The sequence below is a fragment of the Varroa jacobsoni genome, unplaced genomic scaffold (genome assembly GCF_002532875.2).
Source record: "Varroa jacobsoni isolate VJ856 unplaced genomic scaffold, vjacob_1.0 scaffold_1400, whole genome shotgun sequence".
Classification (NCBI taxonomy): Eukaryota; Metazoa; Arthropoda; class Arachnida; order Mesostigmata; family Varroidae; genus Varroa; species Varroa jacobsoni.
In genome coordinates this window covers 109,778-132,073 of record NW_019214302.1, presented here as the reverse complement: position 1 = coordinate 132,073, position 22,296 = coordinate 109,778, and the positions used below count along the sequence as shown (strand labels likewise).

General features: G+C 40.6%; 1 protein-coding gene and 1 long non-coding RNA gene across 2 annotated transcripts; both read right to left on the bottom strand.

Annotated features, from left to right (window-relative positions):
- Positions 1-599: 599 nt before the first annotated feature.
- On the bottom strand, positions 600-3,984 carry LOC147752217 (uncharacterized). The gene is made up of 2 exons (XR_015314652.1): positions 2,677-3,984; positions 600-2,097 (listed from the first exon to the last, which is right to left on the bottom strand). It is a non-coding gene; the product is annotated as an uncharacterized LOC147752217 (long non-coding RNA).
- On the bottom strand, positions 600-20,711 carry LOC111269610 (protein Mo25). The gene is made up of 9 exons (XM_022849339.2): positions 19,896-20,711; positions 18,298-18,418; positions 16,315-16,465; positions 7,807-7,941; positions 5,467-5,742; positions 5,066-5,218; positions 4,730-4,845; positions 4,498-4,591; positions 600-4,278 (listed from the first exon to the last, which is right to left on the bottom strand). The coding sequence occupies exons 3-9, from the start codon at positions 16,423-16,425 to the stop codon at positions 3,997-3,999; spliced, it is 1,167 nt and encodes a 388-aa protein (XP_022705074.1). The 5' UTR covers positions 16,426-16,465; positions 18,298-18,418; positions 19,896-20,711; the 3' UTR covers positions 600-3,996.
- Between the last annotated feature and the right edge of the window lie 1,585 nt (positions 20,712-22,296).

Below are 22,296 nucleotides of genomic sequence, written 5' to 3'. Positions count from 1 at the left end.
TTTTATTTCATACTTAGCTGTAGGTATGTAGAGGTACATAGCTATACAGCTTTTTCCAATAAATAACAAAATTCCGTAAGATTCAGAACAGTGTCTAACGTTGCATAAACTAAGACCTAGATAGTGTAAAACTTAGTATTACTATCTACAACTTACTTTAGTTAGCTGGCTTTTTCTACGTTTCCTACGTTGGCTACGTTTTCTAGAACCATGCTGTCTTTCAATGTCGCACGATGTTCAAAAATCTAACGCCTGTTGATATCAAATTATCAATTAATAAAATATACCTCAATCATGTGTCAACTTTGATTAAAATATCAGTAGCTTTGTGCCTGTGCGATGATAGTTCGTTCGGGTCTCGTGACTGTTGCCGTTTTAAGTCCCAAATGCGGCTAAGGTTTGCATATTAGTGGACCGGCAATTATATTGAAATGCCTACATTCGCATAAAGCTGTTCACAGATCGTTTTTGTAGGGTCGTCTGCTTTACTGTGATCGGTAGTCAAAATATATTCTACGTTACCGGTACCACATCATTAAACTTTCTTCAATTTAAAATATTCTGTGCTTTCGTTATTAAAAGTAATTAACCTGTTCATGTACAGTATTCAGCTTTTATTGTTGTGTTTACAAAATAGTTGAAAACATAACGTACACGTTAGATAGGCGACATATGACCTTAACTTGAAATGACCGTGTTACAAGGCCCAGCTTTTTCATAGGCAACGAACAGTCGCGAAATTAATCTCTCGTGGACGGATGTGCTAATTAGAATACAGTTACAGTTTATGAGGAATTACCTTATTAGTTATTGCTTTGTGTATATATCTACTATTGCGACATGTGGGAACTCTGTCATGAATTGCTGTTTACCAGCTTGGAAGCACGTGATGCAGTAATAAGGTTAGACCGTCGTCGACATCTACGATCGTGTGCCCTTATTTTCGGAGGCACCCCTAAAGCTAAGGCTGGGCTGGGCTGGGCTGCTGCAGCGTCTGACGTGACCCAGATTGCTTAAGGTTTAGCTCGTGAATTACCACAAAACTCACCGCAAGATGAAGCCTAAACCACCTGTTCTTCAAATAGCCTTACGTCTAAACCAATATAATAGTTAGTAATCTTAAAGGATAATCTCTGACAATACATTGTTGCGTATTTGGACTACATTAACGGGCAGAGAGGAAAATCGAGCACTTCTCATTTTGCGCAGTAATAATTATATGTGTATACGACCTCGTTATAGTTTGATACATGTATATTTTACATATTGATATTTGTATGATAATCATATTTATCGATCATGAAAAGGTTGCGATCTGTTTACTTTTGTGCTGTGACAAAAATCTCGTTTCGAGTGGGTCAGTTCCTACGATAGGGCGAGCCTATTCGAATCAGAAAACAATATACACCTGTGGATTATCTCATTTAGCTTGCCTCTATCGAAGTATATATATATATATATATATAAACTTATGTCCTATTTACCGCGACTGAATGTCCTCTAATCTGTCGGCTAAGAGTAAGAAGGATCTCAGCAGGACATCATTAATCCGAAGCAAGTGTGGCAATTGCCAGTTGGATTTCACAGAATTCACGTTAGCTTGGACCGTTAGGACATGTACAATATGTAGTAGGTCAAAATGTAACTGAAGTGAGAAATAGTAATGGATAACAACTAATGATAACTAGTATGTAGTAGATTTTATCGTTGCCACCATTAGAGTGCTTATCTTTCTCTAGCCTATCACTGCTTTATTCATTATGTGTTTTCATATAGAACAGTTCCCTGTCATAAGTATAGTAAAATAAGCACTGTATAGGCGACTATACTTTTCTTACATTTGTATTTTGTACAGATAGATAAGGTGGCACATTTCTGTTTAACGCGGATCATAGATCGGAGAATCGTTTACTGGAAGATCAGACAGCCAAAATCAGTCGAATCTGGTTAACATGGTTGCAGTCGCCTTTTTATGGGCTTGCGACATGATTCCTCTTGAGATGACGAACTCCCATCTACTACTTTCCCTCCTATTTTTATCCCTCTCGCTCTGTACGTGACCCGTTTTTCGCGCCATTGCATTTTGTTGCGTCGGCCCTGGGACAGCACAACAGAGTTGAATAAGGCATTGTGATGTGACTCGTGGCGCTGGCGACAAACTTGACATCACCGACGCCACGAGGACCGTATTTTGCAATATATAATTGTGATTATTATTACTATCGTCATTTTACTGTGTTATACGCTGCCTCTTTACGTTCACCCATAGGGATATGCACAGGAACGTGCACCGCTGTACACAGCGTTTAGGTAATAAGATACGTAGTAGGTCCTAAGGTCAATATGCCAACATTATGCGGTGGCTCTTCATTTCCATCTTCTTTATGTTTTCTTTTCATCTGTACCGTATGGATATTCATTCTGCCTTTTTTTTTGTTTTATGAGCTGATCCTTTTTTCCCAAGTCGTCCCTTTTCTTCGTCGTCTACTTATTTGCCTCTAGTTTTTACCGAGTCAATTTACGTATACAAAGGTCCTGCATCTTCGTTTTTCCTATTTCACCGGCGATTAAAGTAGTGCTCACATACTTAATTATGTGCTTAACAATTATTTAAGCACAGCCTTTTTATATGCTTTTGTATTGTTTTTATAATAATAATAGAAAAACTTCACTCACCTATGGGTCGACGAATTATATCGTCCACAGACGATACGATACCCATTGTACGAGTAGAAGGCTGTACGCATGCGTAAAGTAAAATCAAAATATCATTATCATCATAGTATACGGTGTGTTTAAGTTAGGGAACTTTTTCGAATTGTTTTGTTATAATGGGCATGCAGTTATTTGTTGCTTTTTGTACAGGATAAAAGCCAGTTATTTTTAGGTTAAGGTGACAAACTTGTCACAGTGAACAGCGGTCGATTTCAAAATCTGAACGAAAACCAGCTGTTATACACTCCTCTTAAAGCGATACAAATACTCACCAGATCTTTATTTTTCTTCAAAAATTATGATTTACCTTATCATCAGTTTATGAGACCTCAGGAGAATCTGGGAGCAATCTTTTTGAGGCGAACCGAAAGATCCTCAATAGAATTTAGATTCAAGGAGAAAATTTAATAAAATTATTTGAAAAAGATTTCGATATACCTAGGTTTCTGATAGAGAAACTAAAGACCATCTTAGAAAGGACTACATTAAATGTCGAGTGTATTTTTTGAGTTTGCGCACTTTTGGCCCTTTTGAGCCCCTTTGTTACTGCAAAATTTAATTTCGTTGTATTTTTTATGTAGCGCCTTTCGATAATACACCAGCCAATCTCGCTCGACCGATAGTTATTATGAGCACATTGTATATTCGAAGAAAAAAGGAATATTATATAGATGGCTATTTAACTGTTTGGGTCTTGGACGAAATTACTGCCGGTTATATTAAATACACACTATTGTCAGAAATTAAACTATGCGACGCATACAAGATATTTCGTTAAAATATCTCCGTGTGTTTCGATACAACTTTATAAACAGAGTCGAAGAAACAATTTAGACGTGCCATTTTGTGTGTGCATCTGTATATAGCATTTCAAACGGTCGTAGTTGATCTCACCGGTATTCCCGAAAGCCATTAACTTCTAATAGTTACTATAATGTGTTCTGTTGAAATGATTCGGTTCTGTAAACAAGCTTGTGACTGTTGACGGTCATGCTCACGTATGTATGTAAATACGTGTGTGTATCTAAATCATATATATATTGTATACGGGGATCATCCACACATTTTGCAGCGTTTCACGCCAGTATTTTAGCACTGGATTACCCTTGATATAGATGAAGTCCTGTGTTCTCTCCAACTTCGCCTACACGTATCTTTTTCTTCACACTTACATAGCAGCATACGATCACATTTGACATTTGTTATCATCAGAGCCATTATTAAGCTGCTGTGGCAAGCGTTCAGTTGCCGCTGGCTGGGGAAACATTTTCGGATGCGAGTTCAGCCGTTTTGATCGACCGCAGGGTTTGGTGGCGGAAGGGGCGGCCCCTGATTGAGGCCGCCGCCGCCACCGCCACCAGCTCCACTTACTGGAAGTGGTATCGACTTGAGTTCACGAATCTGTTTGATGACATACGCCTTTTCATCGTTAAACTGCTCGGCTAAATTGGAGTCAACTTCATTCGCTAATTGGAACTTTGATAGGAACTCGACGAGCTTCTCGCGGTTGCGCAAAAGTATATCGAGGATTGGCTTCGGCTTGTGGGGATTAGCCACGAAGATCTGTGATGGCAAAACGTAAGTAATAAACGGGCTGTGAGCATTTTGGATATATCGTGGCACAGATTAAGAACGAGTGCACAGGCAAACGATTAGATATGGAAACTTTAAATGTTAGCGCGTTTTTTTTATACGCGTATATATATATATATATATATTATGTCTATATATATATATATAATTATGTACAACTATGCTACTTTTATCGATATATTTTCTTACCTTGAACACATGGAAAGCCTCAAGTCGAATGTTTCGGGATTTATCTTTCAGCATGTTCATAGTAAGTTTCAGATTCTCTGAATTTGAGATATATCTAAAAAAACACCAACGACAGAATTGCACACATATATATTCAGTAACTGCTGTCGTTAACTCATTTTACGGTTGAGAGTTTTTTTGCCATGTATTACAGTTGTAATGTCAAGTCCTTATAGAACTGGATATTATTAACCTCGTCATTACGTTAAAGTTGTGCCGGTCAAGTAGAAGTTCACCCAGTAACTTAAGAGCCAAACGCCGCGTCACAAAATTCTCGCTATTCAATAGCGCTCGGTAGTGTGTGAAAACCTGAAACGGTAATTTTCTGTTTTGTGTTATTGTTGACTGGCATACGTATGAACTCATCAAAAATAATACGAGCAGAAACCGCAACGAAAAAGATACAAAAGGATTCCTGGTGTTTTTGCATCAGTTGCCATCAGTACGACATTTGTCGGGTAGCATTACTGTCAACTGAAGCCACACCTCCGTACGTATACATAAAAAGGATACAGTCAAATACACTAACCCTATCATAATTGACCTCTAGGAACTCTGCTACAGTAGATTTGTGTCTCGTTAGAAGTTCTTTAAACGACGCAAACGCATCCGCGGCGATATCGGCGGACGAAGCTTCGACGTACTTGAACAAGTTGTAGAGGTCATCCGAGTAAAGCACAATCTGTAAAATAAAATAACATCTCTGGTGTGATAACACGAAAATAATCTCACGGCTGAAATAGTATTTACAATATTCAACGCAAAATTGGGCAATGGAAAAAATCAATCGCTAATAATTTGCGAGAAACTAATCTTGTAGGCAAGTTCACGATACCTTTCTAAGCACCATTAATACAGTTGTACCCAGTTTGGGGCATAGACGACTTCACATATATGGAACTAACTATTCCGAAGAACTAAACTACGGACCTTGGCGAGGCTCTCATGCCTTGTACACTCCCTGAACGTCTGTCCACAGCTAAGTGCGATGTCCGGCCTTTCGTAGCCACTCAGCAACAGAAACAGTATTGCCGGCTTGAGGTAAATATGCTCGACAGTCGGATATCTCTCGCCCGATCGATGGCGGAGAATCTGGGTAAATATGTACACGACATCCTTGCGTCCCTCGAAGTCAATTTTCGATAGATTCTGAACGAGTAGTAATAGCAGATGCGAGCTATACACTTCCTGAGCTAATTTTGACATCTGCACATATAACGAATTGGAAGAAAACTATTATTAAAATCATTTAGGACGGATAGAACCAATTGAATATGTTTATTTTCCCACTAAAATTTGAATGCTAGAATAAATCTCGCTAGTTTTGCGTCCCATGCTGCTGTTAAACGTTTTTTCAGACGGCTGATATTCAACAAACGGTTAAGTGTTTATAAACCTGATTTCGAACCTGGATTACGACTTATTCCTAAGCTCAGGGGAAAATTAATTGACCATGCTCTACGCGGAAATACACCAAATCGATTTGTTCAGTTGACTCTATCCCTAGTGAGCTTGAAGTTGATCGAAGAGAGAAAAATTTGCGACGCTTATTTCCACACTGTCCATATTTGCTGATTGCGGTTATTTTTTTACAGAATTTCCATACAAATGAACAATTACACGTATTCACCTATCTAACGTCAAAAATTAATCCGTTTTGCAAAGGTTCTCAAGCACTCGACGCAGCGATAATATAAAGTGAGCACAAGTAGTAAAAGCCATTACAAGTATTTAACAGGATTTAATCTGTGAGTGCAGATATTGCTATTCGATATATCTGTCAGCTGTCTAACTATTATAGCTGTCTAACTAGCATATTAACTAACATCTTTAGCTTAAATTTTAAGTCCTTCTAACGAGATCGTACTGTATGTTTTCATATTTCTCAGTCTCAACTAATGGGCGCCGCACAAACAGTCGTAGCGGTATACCTAAGCTAAACTCGGTAGCATGTGGTACAGACCCCATCAGTCATATTTCGCACCCCTTTATTGGTTGCTTTACATGCTCGGCACCACCACAATGCTGCGCAGCTCTCTCTCTCTCTCTCTCTCTCTCTCTCTCTCCAAAAGCACGGAATGGTTTCTTTTTTTCGTTAATCGTAAGTATGACTTTTTTAGGGGTAAATTTTTCATAATGAAGCTAAGCCTACCTGTGGAAATATCTGAAAATGCTTCTAGTTGTTTTCAGAGTTCCCAAACCAAACCCCCTTACGTATCTATAAGAATACTAGGACTGAGTACCTAACTCAATTCGACCTGTTCTGACAGCTTAAGTCTATTCTGTATTACGTTTTTTTCTGTTTGATATGCTGAAAAGTAGATTGTGGCGCTGAACTTTTCTAACAAAAGAATTCGATCAGATGGCTGTAAGTTCGAGACTAAAACGAGCGATTATAATTAATGATTATGTTAATGAAATTGTAATTAAAGATATAATGAAGCCTTGATTCCATTCGAAGCTGTATTAAAACAAGTACTGCCAAAGCAAGCTGATAATTTAGCGAGTTATACCGCAGCAGTTAGTTGCAAATACCGGTTTAAGTTCCGCACTACAGCGCCAAGTAGCTATATGTGACGCGCGGTGACTGTTATCGAGATTTACAAATCAGCATCTTGAAAAACTTCGTTCGATATGCTTTGACTAGCTACGGTTTCCTCGTTTAGCAATTTTTACTCAACACGATCAACTTCTATACACCCTAAGCGCCTCGTGATTTTTTTTTGCCCTTTTAATGCAGCTAAGTATGAGGGATTCATAGCAACTACGAGGCAGAGTCTACGCACCTCATGGCTGCCATAACAATAACCGAAAAGTCCCACGAGCAGAAAGCTGTGAAGCACTTTTGACTGGCCTATTCAGGGAAAAATTTATCTAATGCATTTCAACAAATGAATTTTGCTTTTGACGGTTGTTCCTTTACATGCTCCTTTCCGTAGGAAAATCGTAAGTGAAGAAACCGCGAGTCGAGGCCCCTAACTTAAAGACTTTCGTAGTAGCCGCGGCTCTTATAAAAAGCAAAGAAGGAGGAATACCCGAAATCGAATGGGTATTTAAATTACCCTAGAACAACGATGTACTTAGAAGATTCCCGACTTCGTTGAAAGCTAGAAGCATTTTCGTTTTTCGGAAATGGCTTGAACATACTATAAATACCATGTCCTATTTTCTTTGTGCTACCAGGCAAGGTTCGAGCTGTCGGTGCACAAACCTAACTATGTTCAGATTCTGCCCCTGCACAGGAAAATCTGCTTGGTACAGCTAACTAACCTGGGGATCCGGTTGCGCGTCGTTATTGCCCATTTCACCAGCAGTACTATACAGAAATGTCCGCATAAGACAAAGGTTCTTTGAGACATCTTCTTGCGCCTTTAAAGCTTTCATCAGCGTGTTCGGTAGCTGCTCCTGAAACGACCATATCAGCATAACAGAATGGTCGACAACAGTGTATGTTTAAACTGAATACATTATTTATTGATTTAACTTTATGACCTCAACCTTTATGCTTCCGCAATTTCTATATTTAACTAATAGATCTATGGAGTTTCTATCAACATGACACGACTGGCAGAGTGCTATATTAAACCGAAAAAGTTCGTGCAGGAGAACCGACTAACAGGTTAAAGCCGTTAAAGCTCAGCTCTTCGGCAACTACGAATTTAGTAAAGTGTAGTCCTGATAGCAAGATTTGCACATAAAGGAGGGTTTTTTATGTATGTTTGATATTAACATGTTGAGCTTATTGAACGTTAACTTGCGAACATAGATGGATCACGCACTTTTATTTCATCATTGGTGTTCATCATATCAATGTTAAACTACTCTGACCTGCTCGCAGTAGCGAGGGCAAGCAGGCTATTGTGAATGCCACCACTGCGATCCTTTTTACGCAATTTGCAGAAAAAGAGCCTCCAAGAATCCGAGAAAATTTTCGTGTCGTCAAACCTCCGGAAAATGGGCCAGCAGTAGAACGTCGCAACGCAGTCTAATAAGGACACGTTAACCTGGACAATAGGCTTGAGTTTGAAATGCTGACCGCAAATTTGTCTATACGTAAATCTATACGCGAGCGTCTAAGATCAAAATAATGAATTTTTCAAGTAACCTTTGCCATGCCTCTCGACTCGACACAATGAAAGATAGCTTCTGCATGAGAAATTAGCCCTTCGTTGCTTTGCTAACAGCTTGTCGCTTATATTGTCCAAACATGCATACGTTACTCATTGTCGCTTATCGTGAAATCATACACTGCCCTTCGCATATACGCAGTTACTAAGCATTTGGTAGAAGGATGCAAAAGCAAAGATATTTCATTACAACAGCCTCGATGTCATGTACAGAGTTCAATATATCAATTACGTCCTATGTACAAATTTGATTTAGAAATACTCCGACTTATGTAACGGCAGCGGTACAGAGAACGGTAAAGCACGGCCGTCCTCGCCCAGTCGTGTGCAGCTGACCAAGCCACCCCTGGGCAGTGCCCCAGCTATCGACTGAGTGGTCACCCATCCATAAAGACACCGAACAGCTTCGCTCCGTTTTGTTCTAGCTCGTTTCTTCATTGTCTTTTGCCAAGGCTTTTACAATTTTACTGCTTATATTTCATAGAATTCCCAGTTCTTTTAATACACTTAATAATTATAAAAAAAGGTTAATTAGTTGGCTTATCGACATGTTCGAAATAAGAATAACACCCATTCCAATGGGCTGTTCACTGGCGTGCGGTAGTGAGCAGCGGTCTCCCACTTCCTGGCTTCAGCCTGGTTAAATGGCAGTCAATGGGGCAGCGAGTGGGGCCGGATTATGGTGACCGACTAGAAGATGCGTACACAGTTCTCCATAAACACTCAATTCAGCTTGCGTTCACCAAGAGTATTTGAGTAGTATGTACTGGGAGGAGTGGTAGTGGTAGGGGGAGGGTGTTATGGGTATTCAGAGAATTCGGTATCTAGGAGCAGCGGACCGAACGGAATGGGGAAACAGGGGTTGGGCACTGGAGGGCTACAGCATTGATAGTTTTGAGCCTTTTGCTGCTAGGGCAGCGGAAGCTACTGCTGTTTATGTCGCTGCTCTTACATCTCCTGCACTTTGTGCCTTTTTCTACCCCTCTGCACGATCATACCTCTCCTTGGTCCCCTCAGTTGCTCATGCGAATGGGATGTGCACGGCGCCTTTTGATTTTTTTGTTCTCTCTTCTCCACTCCCTTCCTTTGGGGACCATGGAGAACTTAAGCGACACAACGACCCTTCCTCTGAAGCCGTTTGCCGGCTGGTGCTTGTGACCGGCACCGGTATTGTCCATGAGCCACTAACAATGGCGACTACCATCATTGACACTGATGCAACCACGGAAGCCAATCCTACGATCGACCCGCCGCCGTTGCCGCTGCGGCCGCCGCAATCCCTTCTGCCGCTGCTTCTTATGTCATCTTAAATAAACCGTCATTGTTGTCGTTTTTTACAGCTCGGTCACTTACCCACATTGTGGACGTCGGAAGCAAAAATTGTCGGGAATCTCGCACAGACATAAAACGACCTAAGTGTCTGGAGGGGTTTCTTAACAAGTGGCGATGGCGGATGTTGCGGTCGCGCTACTAATACTGATGTAGAATCGGAACGCGAAAGCGCAAAGAAACAACAAAGACAACCACAACGTCGCTTGGATGGACAAGGATGCAAACAACAACGACAATAGCACCAAGCCAGGCTTAAGAAAAGCGCACTGACGTTTAAGAAGTTGACCCGCCGAAAATTTCGCCTGATCAGGCCAGTAAACAAGTGCGCCTCGCAGATTCGGCCAGCTACATTCTGCCTTAGCCAGGCTGGCCTGGAAATCAGCTCCAGACAGTCGAAAAACACTCACGCGTAGGTCTTCTCACTGCAGTTCCTTTTTTCTTGTTACTATTGCTGTTGTTGTTTCACTGTACCAAGGAGAGGGGCGGAAAAGCTACCAAAGTATGGCAAAGAGTTCTGCAAGTGGTGGGGAAAATATAGCCCGGGAACACTCACCGTCTGTTTGTTAAAGTCCAAGAAGGCTCGATTCTTCGAGAAAGGCACACGAAAGCATTCATCCGTGACCGTCACGTACAAAACTGGTGATCATTAACAACAAGCGAAATCTCTAAAAATCTATTACAATTTCTATGCACCTAGATTGTTATTAAAATATGGAATAGGTAAGCTAGGTTAACGCAAATCGCTGACAGAAATAAATTTTATGATACATTGAAAGAAATTGATTTGAAGAAGGATTTAATAGGTATGATACATCGTAAACGCGAAGCTTGAATTTATAATGCAATGTCTTTTCTATTCGAAGGGTTTGCAGAATAAACGAAGATACCCTTGATGACAAGTTTACGCTGAAGTTAATGTAACTATAATAGGGATTGTACAATGTATCTAAGATACAAAAAATACCACACCTTATGTAGGTTATTTTGTTAAATAAAATGTACGCTTAACGAGTTTATACGTTTATATATATATATATATATATATATAAGCGAATTTGGTTTTCTAAAGATATAAAGAATACTCATCATAGGACTTCAACAGCGTAGGCAGGCTCAGCCCTAGAACCGATCATCTCTGGTATAGCCTTGGATCTGTTCTTCGCATTCAATATCCTACCACATAAATAGATAGCAGTAACGTGTTCTGTGTTTGCGTCTGTTCGTTTTCTCCTCGGCCCTGTTTCTCGAGAGTAAGCAAAAGCTTGTTTTATGAGTACGCCTGTTGGTAGCGAAAGTCGTATTGGCAAACACTGCATTTACCACCTACTTCAATGGAATGAATGAACGAAAAACCGTCGTCCATAGGCTGGACATGATGCTGCTTCTGATGCTACTGCTGTCGCCCCCTGGATCGTGGCTGGTTGTTCCCGGTGGCTGTTGCAGCGATACCACAGCGACTGTCAATCGCCCGCCAGCAGCTTTTCGTTTCATCCGCTCTAACCACGGAGCTACAAACGGAGAGGATTCGGCCGCTGCTTCTTATCAGGCAATAGAAGCAGTAGCACTTCCTGTACACGTCGTCCACGCAGCAAAAGAGGACGCGTTCTCTAAGATGTCTCGAATGAATGTAGTAGTGAAGGCCAACTCAGCGAAGCTGTGAGCGACGAAATTAGAACCGGGGCCAGCCTGAGAACGGATAATACGGCTGGGATACGATGCAAGATCGAAACTGGCACCGTCTCTCTCGCTCTCTATATTCATGCCGTCATCAACCTACTCTATAACAACGACAATAAGGGGAAAAATAACCTTACCAAAGGCAGTCTGTACACCATGTGTTGCGAGAGAGAAAAAGAGAGAACGCGAAAGAAAGTCGGGCACGAGCGCACTCACACAAAAATACTCATTCATGGGAGTAACAGAAGGGAAATGTGAAACGCCGTGATTTACTAAATCTAACGTACGTAAGTTCTGCAATTAAACAAATAGCATCGACTGAACGAGAGAAAATTATATAAACCCCGATGTTTAGGAACCCTTTGTATATGTTTAGGGAGCGTTGAAGTTCCTACCGTTTGAAATGTCCGTCATAGAATAAAGTCGTACATCTGATGTTACGACAGCTTTCTGTTAAACAATAATCTTAGTGACTGGAATACATTTACAAAATACTGGATTAGTTTCTCCGATATGCTTAGACCTTAGTTGTCCATGGGAGTTGTACAGTAGCATTTAATAGTTGAATTGAAAAAAACGCGTATATATGCAAGGCCCTAACCACAGGCGGTCGATGACGTTCTGCAGTTGAGGACACTTTGAACCCTTATATCTATCTTTGTGGAATAGTCTAAGTAAAAATGGCCGTCACCCATTCAGAGTGCAACAGTATCTCAAGCAATCTTCATCACTTCTTTGTTACTTCGAAAGAACCCAATACGTTTTCGCTAATCTCATTATCTGTAGACAACCGAGTGCATCACTTAGCTGTTGTAGTGAGCATTTTTACATCAAGTAACTTGGGTTACCTTGTTTTGTTTCTGAAAAATTCGATGCACACATCGTCTAGTAAACACCGAAATGGTTACCGTTTTAGTATTTCTATCTGCAACGCCTGCTAGCTAATAATAATACTAAGTCGCTACTCATTTTAATAATGTCACAAAGTATAGCATGTCCACATGACAAACCCTGCCCTCCACGTTTATATTCATCGTTGGCCCAACTTTATTGCTTTAGAATAGTGCCGACGAGATTACACGGTATCGTGTTCTATATGGTAAAGGAAAGAGAAATTCTCAAGATGGAGCGAAGGATTTGTAAAACGACGGCAATGGCATCTGGTATTGGCGTGCTCTCATTTGTGGCTCCCCGGCTCAGTCGAGTGATGGCAAGCTGCAGAATGTGGGGCAGCAAATGAGTTGAAGAAAACTCTACTTGGAACAAGGCTTACTGTACAAATCTGATCTGATTACTTGTTTGCCAGCAGTTCTGGATGCCGTAATAGTAGCTACATTCGGTCACTGCTTCAAGCAGTTGAGACGATGGTTCTCACATAAGGCACTTCTCGAGAAAGGAAAGAAAAAAAATCGAAGGGGAAACACTTTGAAGTCATTTTGCGCTTGATTGCACGGTTACAGGTTCAGAATGACTCAGTGTACGGCATTCCCCAGATTCCTTTTATTCTTCATACACAAATACCCTTTCATCTGTCGGTATTGTCCTCTGTGCGCTTCGGCTTTTTTGTCGTCTTTTTCGCGTCTCCATTCTCTGGCTCTCGCAGGTGCAAAGTGCGACAATCTACCAAATGCTCGTCTATCCGATCTGCTCTCTACACCGACCCTCCAAGCTATTTTTGAGAATTGAAATGAAAACAAAGGAAGACGTTATTATGGACTCATCAACGACGAGCGCAACGGAGTCAGAATTCGAGCAATGCAGGCCATTCAAGTAAGAATAGTTGTAGCCGTAGTTTTCAGGTCGCGTTGCTTAAATATCCGCTACCGCTTCTCTGTTCAGAGAATTCATGCGCTCTGACGCCGATTACGTTAAGGGACTCTTATGGAACTATATATGGGCAATATTATCTGGCTTGCTCGCATTAACATACACCTGACCATGTGTGTGTTGTATATATTTTTAAGTATGTGTCTGTTTCTATGTGTGTCGTATCTGAGTCACGCCGCGTCAAAATCTATTGCTTATGCGAGTACCATTGGTCGTGTATAAGATATCCAATACTGTCCTAGGTAACATCTTCGCTTTCTCTGTTTGGTGGTTGTGCATCGTTCGAGCCGCTACGCACTATTCGTACACACAGCCCCCTTATTACCCTCTATCGCAAGTTCTGCCACCATCGAAAGGGACACAAATGGCATACGCTTCTAATTGTCATGTAATAGTAGTTACAATAGCAATACTGAATATTGTTTTGATTAATAATGAAGACACCTCGATAGTAATGTCATACCTAGTGGTAATTTCGGACGTCTTGCCCTGCTAGAAAGGATAAATACTTATTAGTTGCGCATTATAGAACACACTGGCGCTCCACGTTTGAATAGGTCTATGAATACTCATAAGATAAGGAATGCATGCTCCAAACTGCACCATTACTGCTGACCACGTTTCTGCTCCTCTATATTTGGAGTTCCCACTAGCCCTATAGACCTCGATGAATGTCCCATATCTATTTTACATATGTACTTTTTCATCGCTTGCTAGACGTACTCTAACATTATCAGCACTAGCAATAGCAAGTTGTGACAGTAGCTAGAATCGTTTCTTTGCGTTTTTTTCCATTTCTGTATACGAACGTAAATTCTGTGTTACACTGGGGGCTCCCTGACGATTAAGTCAACGGGCATCTTTTCGTTTTTCCACGTCTGTCCGATTCGAAACTATGAATTTAATGGAAAGTTCGTATCATCCAGGAGCGTTTGAATCATTCCGTGTCCTGCTCCCTGTGACCCCTCGTTTTGCGCAGGATCTAAGGGAATTTTTCTCCTCAGTTCGCAACTGCGCATTCCGGCCGCCGCCTCTCCTTTAATGGTGATAACTCTTTGAAGCGGAAGGTGGCTTAAAGGTCACTATTTGGATATTATGACTTTATTATGGGGTCCGCGCTATTAAGGACGACACTTGCTGAGGCAAAGCCTACTCTGTTGCTAGAATGTTGTTCGGTAGAGCCAGAAGGACACAGCAATGTTGTATTCAAAAATTATTCAAGAGGTATGAGCAACTCGAATAGTGGCAACCGACTTAAACAGGTATAATAAAACCAGACTATGTGTGGGCACATCAGCCGTATAGAGAGAACCGTATCGGAAAGCGTTTGCGTCTGATTATTATGTTGAGCCCAAGCAACAAGTCATACATAACAAAAATAACGGTTACACATCAAAATTGCTGAAATCGCCTGAATCAAACGCGAGGACGACTGGCCAAAAGGAGCTTCGGGAATATTTACGTGTTACGTGAGCTGAGGAATTGGCTTGCCATGCATTTCAACATCATTTCCCTTTCTTAACACCTAATCCTTTTAATGTCATAAATACTTCGTTCACTTCCAGCTGAGGCAATTTATGCATTCTTTCTAAGCTTAACTTGGACAAAAAGTTGTCGCAGTGCCAATTAGGTAAGTCGAATCTATACCTTACAGGATATCGATCCATAAGTGTCGCAGAATTTAACTTTTTAGGGTAGTTATATCACGTTTTCTAGACTAGAAAGAATTGCCACACCCACCGACCCAAGACACAAGACCTGCTCTACTAAACCTCTTCTTTTTACCAACAAAATGTTTGAACGACTTCGACAATATGGTCGTCAAAAGTGTATTGCAGTCACTTAAGTCTTCTAAAGGTCGACAAAAGCCTTTGTCATCGAGGTACTATAACGCGAAAACCACAGATACGGTAATGTCGCATAAAAAATACTGCGTTTTAGCTATATTTAGGTGAGATCTCTTCGGATAGTAGAACAAAGCTTCTTTTTAATATAATCAAGTAAAAGATATAGCCCTATCGCCCTGAGTTTACACGAGGATTTCTTCTAGTGGTCGTAAAGGTTACTGTAGATACCGTTTTGAATATGAAAAGCCATGATTTAGCAATATGTCAGGGAATCATTTTTTATAGGTTCACATATTGAAAACAATAAGAAGCCTAGCGGCAAGCTTTTTTTGTAGACACAGTAAAAACAGAAGAAGTTTGCGACATGCATACCCAAATTTCGTTAGCGGCACTTGTATACACAGTAACGGAATAAATGTATCTACACGTGAATATCGCACTAGGCAAATGTACGGATATCGCTAGACAATTCTTCAACGGCTTACACTGCTCAACCCGCCCATCTGACCCTTATCAGGAGCCATATGTATTGCACGAATCTGCTAATTTTTGTTTTAGTTTTACTTTTAAATATAAGGGTTAAACTATATAAGACTAATAACTAGCTTCAAAAGAGGTCAATGATTACCAGTTTGCATGCGTATCTGCTATTTACGTGCTTTTGTCCCATCGGCTTTCATTTCGAAATTATATCTTCAATGGACGGCTGACTAGCATTAATTAGGACGCTATTATTTCTGGGATGTTCGCCTGGCTCACATTATCACACTAGTTAACCTCTTGGGAATATTTAACGGTAATAATCTTCCATCATGTGCTAAAACATGTGCACGTTAGGCGTCAAGATTTCTACCATGTGTAAGGTGGTAGTACGTCTTACTTCAAAGCTGCCCACCTAGGCAAATAATTATATACTATAAATATACTATGATACCCTAGTGGGACTAAGCTATATGAGGGAGATATACCTTTTCAGCTTTTTTGTCGACCTTTTCAAGGGCATTAACCGCTTCCCGCAAGCTCTTCACCACCTCAACGGGGTTTTTAATCGATTTTCCAAAGAGTGGCATCTCGCTCATCCACCGAACAAGCACTTGTCGGTACCGTACGGTGCGTTACCTGTAATTTTTTAATCATCGTATCTTAGAGGCCGTGCGCTTACATCACCGGGTTTTCAAACAAAAGCATACTGTATAATATTCAGGAACTACAACGAATGCACTTTAAGAAAAGAAGCAATACGTTTCATTATTATTCAGCTCAAAGATATACAGTAGCATAACAGAGAAGGTTCATACATGCAATGTGACGTCTAATATTGTTCTACATTATTTTACAATATATAGATAACGATACACTTTAGGGAAATAGTGGGATTTTTGTGCGCGACTTATAGAAACGTTTAGACATGGGAACTTCGTTCGGTACTGTATCTGTATATACAATAAAGAATCAAGTTCATATATAGTATCCACGGCAGTTTAGATTTGAAGCCAAATTACAATATCTACTACTACAGCTTACCGAGACATTTTTGAATCGGGGTTCAAAAATAGAGCGGGGCCCTAGGCTTAACCGATAGCCTAGGTGGCATCTAACACATAATACATTCACAATGAACTGAGAAATTTATTAAGAACACCTTATTTATTCGCAGTACTACGCTTAGGTATAGAGCGCTTTAGCAAAATATACATTTAGGCATATTACGTTAAATTTAAAACAACTAGTTTTATATAACTTAATACGGCGAACATTTAGCTATGGTTAAGTATTTGCTTTTACTGTGTGTAGGGGGTACTTCATCGGATCTGATGCGATGTTCTCTGGAGAGATGAGATGATAGGAATATTTTTCCGACAGCCTACATAATAGAGCGATCCTTTCACTCGATCCGCATCTTCATAATCCTTTATCAAGGTAAAAGAACTTTTCGGATCTTCTGCTTATGTCCGGTTTATGTTAAATAGAAGCTAGACAGGTGTTAGGATACATATCGCCTCACTTAAACGCTATAGTTAAATCCTATGAACTATAAGACATACAATTCGACCACACACAGACTAAATAACAATAAGTACTTGTTATTTCGTATAATAAAGGGCATACAGAATACTTGTCGTCATAATAACGATATATAGTATTTAGGTGTAGTCGTGTGCATGTTTAGTGTTCAATATCCCTTTCGCTCACTCATTTTGTGCAGCCTTAACGGAGACGGCTCTAAGAGGAAGGTAATTTCGTCGGTAATTTTAGAGCCCTGCTCGCCTACTGACTTATCTTCATAATAGCCATGTGGTGCCATCGTCAAAGGTCTCAAATAGACAGCAAAAAAGCGGACTAAAACACTACTGGTAGCATATACGGCAGCGAAAGGACGTTGCAGAATCTGAAAGTCAAGACCTAGTCATATCGCTGTTGTCTGCAGTTGCCGTTCTATTAGAATCACAAGCAAGGGAGCTACTAAGAAATCCTGTAAACTCGTACAATTTCTTGTATGGTCTATGCGTCATAGGGCCTGTTCTCCGTATTTAGAAACAGCGCTTAGTAGGGAAAATAGATAACAATTGCAGTCGGATTGATCTCTTGCTTTTTTCCACTCACTTCGACGCTGTAGGGTTTCATGCGATACCCCACTCTCACATCAGTTTATGGTGCCCATGATAACAGCGAGCTTCAAACGGACGGGCGCTTTCTACTTCTATTGATCCATTTGCCCTTGTACGTGACAATTTTTACTCGGGAAATCATTCGTTTATGGCGTTTGTATGATACACACAAAAACAGAAATAAATCTGGCTGGTGTAAAGCGTACAGCTTTCCGTGAGAGATAGATACATACGTCCACTACCGACTAATAGTCCTAAAGAGCTGCTTCAGTCTAGACGTACCTAGCAGAAAATTGTGAAGGCATTACGTATTGAGTTAGACCGGTTTACACAACTGCCCACCTTATTCAACAAGGAACTTTCCCTAGAGACATTTCGCTTCTCCATTTCTCGTTCGGTTGCTCAGAAATGCCGCCAGGAAAGCAGGTGGCTAACAGCAATCGTCGCAAGTTCTGGATGGAGCCTTGGAACCAGGTACAAAATATAGTCGTTAGCTTGAGAACTAAGCATGTATTTTATCAGAAAATGATTGGATGATAGTAAACGAATAAAAAGCAGTTTTAAGGTAGATTCTTAAATTTCCCATTCGGAAATGATTGATCTGAATAGAGGCAAGGAAAAAAGTAGTCATTCCGTAAGTATTCAGGATAGGGTCACGTCTGAGATCTGTGAAAATCTAGTTTTTTTTAACGTCCTACTGCAATATACCTAATACAATATAACCTTTAAGGTTCAAATGGACGTCAAGGGTCATGCTTTGTTATCGCCAGGGTATATATCTGTCCGACTAACTTATTCTCAAAGATTCTAAAAGCATCAGCTACTTTAAACGCTTGTTGATTTCCGCTTCTGTGCGATCAACAAAAGCTGTAAATTACATTATGGTTCGCGCTTCAGCAAATAAAAGGTGAGAGTTTTCACAGTCTTACAACGATTATTAAAGCAAACATTGGGTAAGACAAACCATGACATATTTTGTTGAATGTTAGCGCAAAGCTTAAGTGCTCACCACCTATTGTTTTGACAAGATGCAGCAAATTTCATTACTCCACTTTTATAAGCGGTTCTATTACTTCCTAAATATATCAGCTTCTATGCCTCCTAATATATAGAGATAATATATAATTTTTTTTTGTAAATAACGGACAACAAGTACGCCAATTTAGCATTCAATGTTTATCTTACTCAGATTCTAGACCCCATTTCTCTCCTTCCCTCTACAGATTTCCGCTCAGTCTGATGTGAACAAATGGGTTAAAGAAGATCCTAAGGTCGCTAATGCACTTTCTATGGTTTATATTGTTGTTCTATATTCGCTAAACACCTATATTAAAGAAGGACATCTTCTGGGGCCCGTCACTAGTTGGTATTTGATTTTTTGCCCATTACCCAACTCAGGGTTTTTTTGTGGATTGACTTCGCCAAACATGTAGGCTAGGTCTTGTGTTGAACACTATATTGTTGAACTCGTATGGGCTTCTAATTAAATCTGTCCACAGTAATTTATTAAGAGAAGCCTATAGTATCAATTTAGCATAGATTTGTTCTGCAATTCCTATTAATTTACCTACTTAGCTCAGCAATGCGTTTCGTATATACTGGCAATGAAGACGTAAAGAGACTATTAATATCCATAATGTACACCCCTCACCTTCACCGACTATTTCTATTTCTACGATCGCTACCCACCGGTAAGGAACTGCCTCCTATACATTAACTGTGCGTCATAACTTCGCCAACGTAAACCGCTGATATATCTTTATATACTGGTAGCTGCTGTGTTTTGCAGTATAGCGTAAGCATCCAGCAGTGCGTACAAACAAATGCTCCTAATCAATCTTTGAGCCAGCAATAACCATTTAGCAAAGTGCTAAATCACTTCAGATGATCGTCTATTGCTACGCTATGTCTAGCCAATTGCTTCGCCTGATTATACGAACCCGATCCGATTCCAGTGCATTCAATCAAATCGGCTTCCACCTAATCAATGGTATATAATCACAAGTTCATGGACTGTTAAGCGACCGGCGATACGTGTGCTCCTATCGAACGACAATTCCAATCTTAAGTTGCTCTGATCCCTGCCGATGTCGATCCCGGTGGTTGACTGAATCCGTTTGTGCTCGTTACATCCGTTTTCACATGTTCATAATCATACTAATCTCGCGCAGGCGATATTTTTCTTGCTACTTGCGGTATTCGCCATGACGGGCAACTCCAGCCCCCACATGACAAACGCTAACGGAAATCGTCCTTCGGTTCACGTAGGTGATAACGAGTAGAAGGAGAATTACAGGTGTGTGGTATAACTACAAGTGACACAAAGCACATTATCCACACTTTTCCTCTAGGATTCATTCAAATATCCGTTACGTACTGCTGGATGTAGCTCAGTTAGCGCGAAAACACTGATAACAGACGACATCGAACGAGGTGATTGAGTTAGTGGGCGCAGAACTTCGAAGACATTTTGTTTACTACTCGTTAAGTCGCGGAAGTCACTCACCAGCTGTCTGGCAGCATTCGATATTCACTAGGTAACTGGGCAGAGCTTGCAATTTTTGTTTAGTTCGCACGCCGCTGCTGCTGCTACTACTATTCCTACTACGGGTACTCCTGAACCTCTGCGCGAAACAGCTCTACGCTGCGTGCTCCGAGTTCGTCAGTGTCTTAACGTGAACGACGCGGACCGATAAGACGGTCAGCGTAATACAGTTCACAATTGTTTGTATGCATTACTGTCAATCAAACACGACTATGTACAGCCACTTCTCTATAGGAGAAAATGATTCTCTATTGGGAAGAGCGCGGAGGCTGCAGGCAAGCCTCCACAGCATCATCCCCTCACAGAGCTCCAGAGAGAGCAGTAAACGGCCTACATGTAGTATGTCGCACTGAAAAGAACCTAGCGGCAAAACCCATTCCCAAAATGAGAACGGACACAGCAAAGCGGGTCGAAGTCTCGGGGGGCTCCATTTTGGAGGTGGAGGGCGGGCTGTCGGAGAGGCCTTGCCCTTTCACAGTTTCGAGGGGAAGAGCCGTTGTGGCATCGTAGCCGTTCTGCATACCTCCCATTACTCAGGCTGTACATGCAGTTTCCCCTGCCTACTCTTTACCCATTTTTCCCCTGGGCAGTTCTATACTAAATAGGATTTCGGAGGACATCGGTAAACACTATATTGTAGAGAAAACGCCAACGAGAATAAGACAATACTAACGAACAACAGACGGTTGATAACCGCAAAACTTGCTATGCAGTTGTCTGAAACGTTGTGGCTAGAATGTTTCATCAATACACACACACACAAAACAGAGATTTCATATTTTGTTTTTCAGTTAATCCCTTTTGTTTAGAGCTAGAACCCTCCTAGTTTCTATTGGATATCTTGCGTATAGCAATATTTTCCAACACTCCGCCAGACCAAACAAACTGGATTTGCATATGTTATGTCCCGCAATGTGGCCTTGTATCGCGCCTTCCCCGCTGTAAAGGAAGATTATCTCGCACTCGAATATTTGCTCCTAAGCACGGTAAGCCCTTTTATGTCAAGATGTCGTTGTAAAACGATTCACAATTCTTCGTGTTCGAAGTTGTACGCGTTGCCTTTTTCATTTCTCATCTTTAGAAACAGCTGTTACATAGGTAACATTTAGTTGAACCAAAACGTACCTGTAACTTACTTTCGTTCGTTTCTAAAGAGATCACACGAATCAATATTCAAACGCAAGTGTACTCAATATAATTAGAAAAAATTCAAATCTAAAATACTATTTCTATTCACTTCCCTGCGAGGATAACTGTATTCAGAAAAACAAATATAGATAGAATTTAAAAACCTTTTTCGCATAGAAGAAATTCTGTTTTGATCTTTGCAGAATAGAAATATATCCTTCGTGGCATTTCGTCGTTGATTTGACATCTATGTTAGACTTTTCTTGACCTAGACCTTTATACCCTATAACGTTTTAACATTTGGCGACTTTTAGAAACACAGAGTTGGGTGCAGTGTCGTTTTTGCAACGCTTAAAACACCAGCGCCTGAAGCATGCAAAAGCATTCGATGAGTGTTGTTGCATGCGCATGCTTTGGTATCGCTAAAAACGATACTGACACAAGAACCTGACACAAAAGAGATTTCGTAAAGACAGTAAAATAAATACAAATCGATAGTGTATATATGCACCACCATAACTTGCCGTGATATGTGAGAAAAACAAAAAAAAATGTTGGACTGTTACAAGCGAATCCGCCAAGGTTTGAAATGTAATAACCTTTAAACTACGCACCGCTAGCCCGCGAAGTTCCACTCTTCTAGAGGTTTGTGAGTTAAAACAGATTAA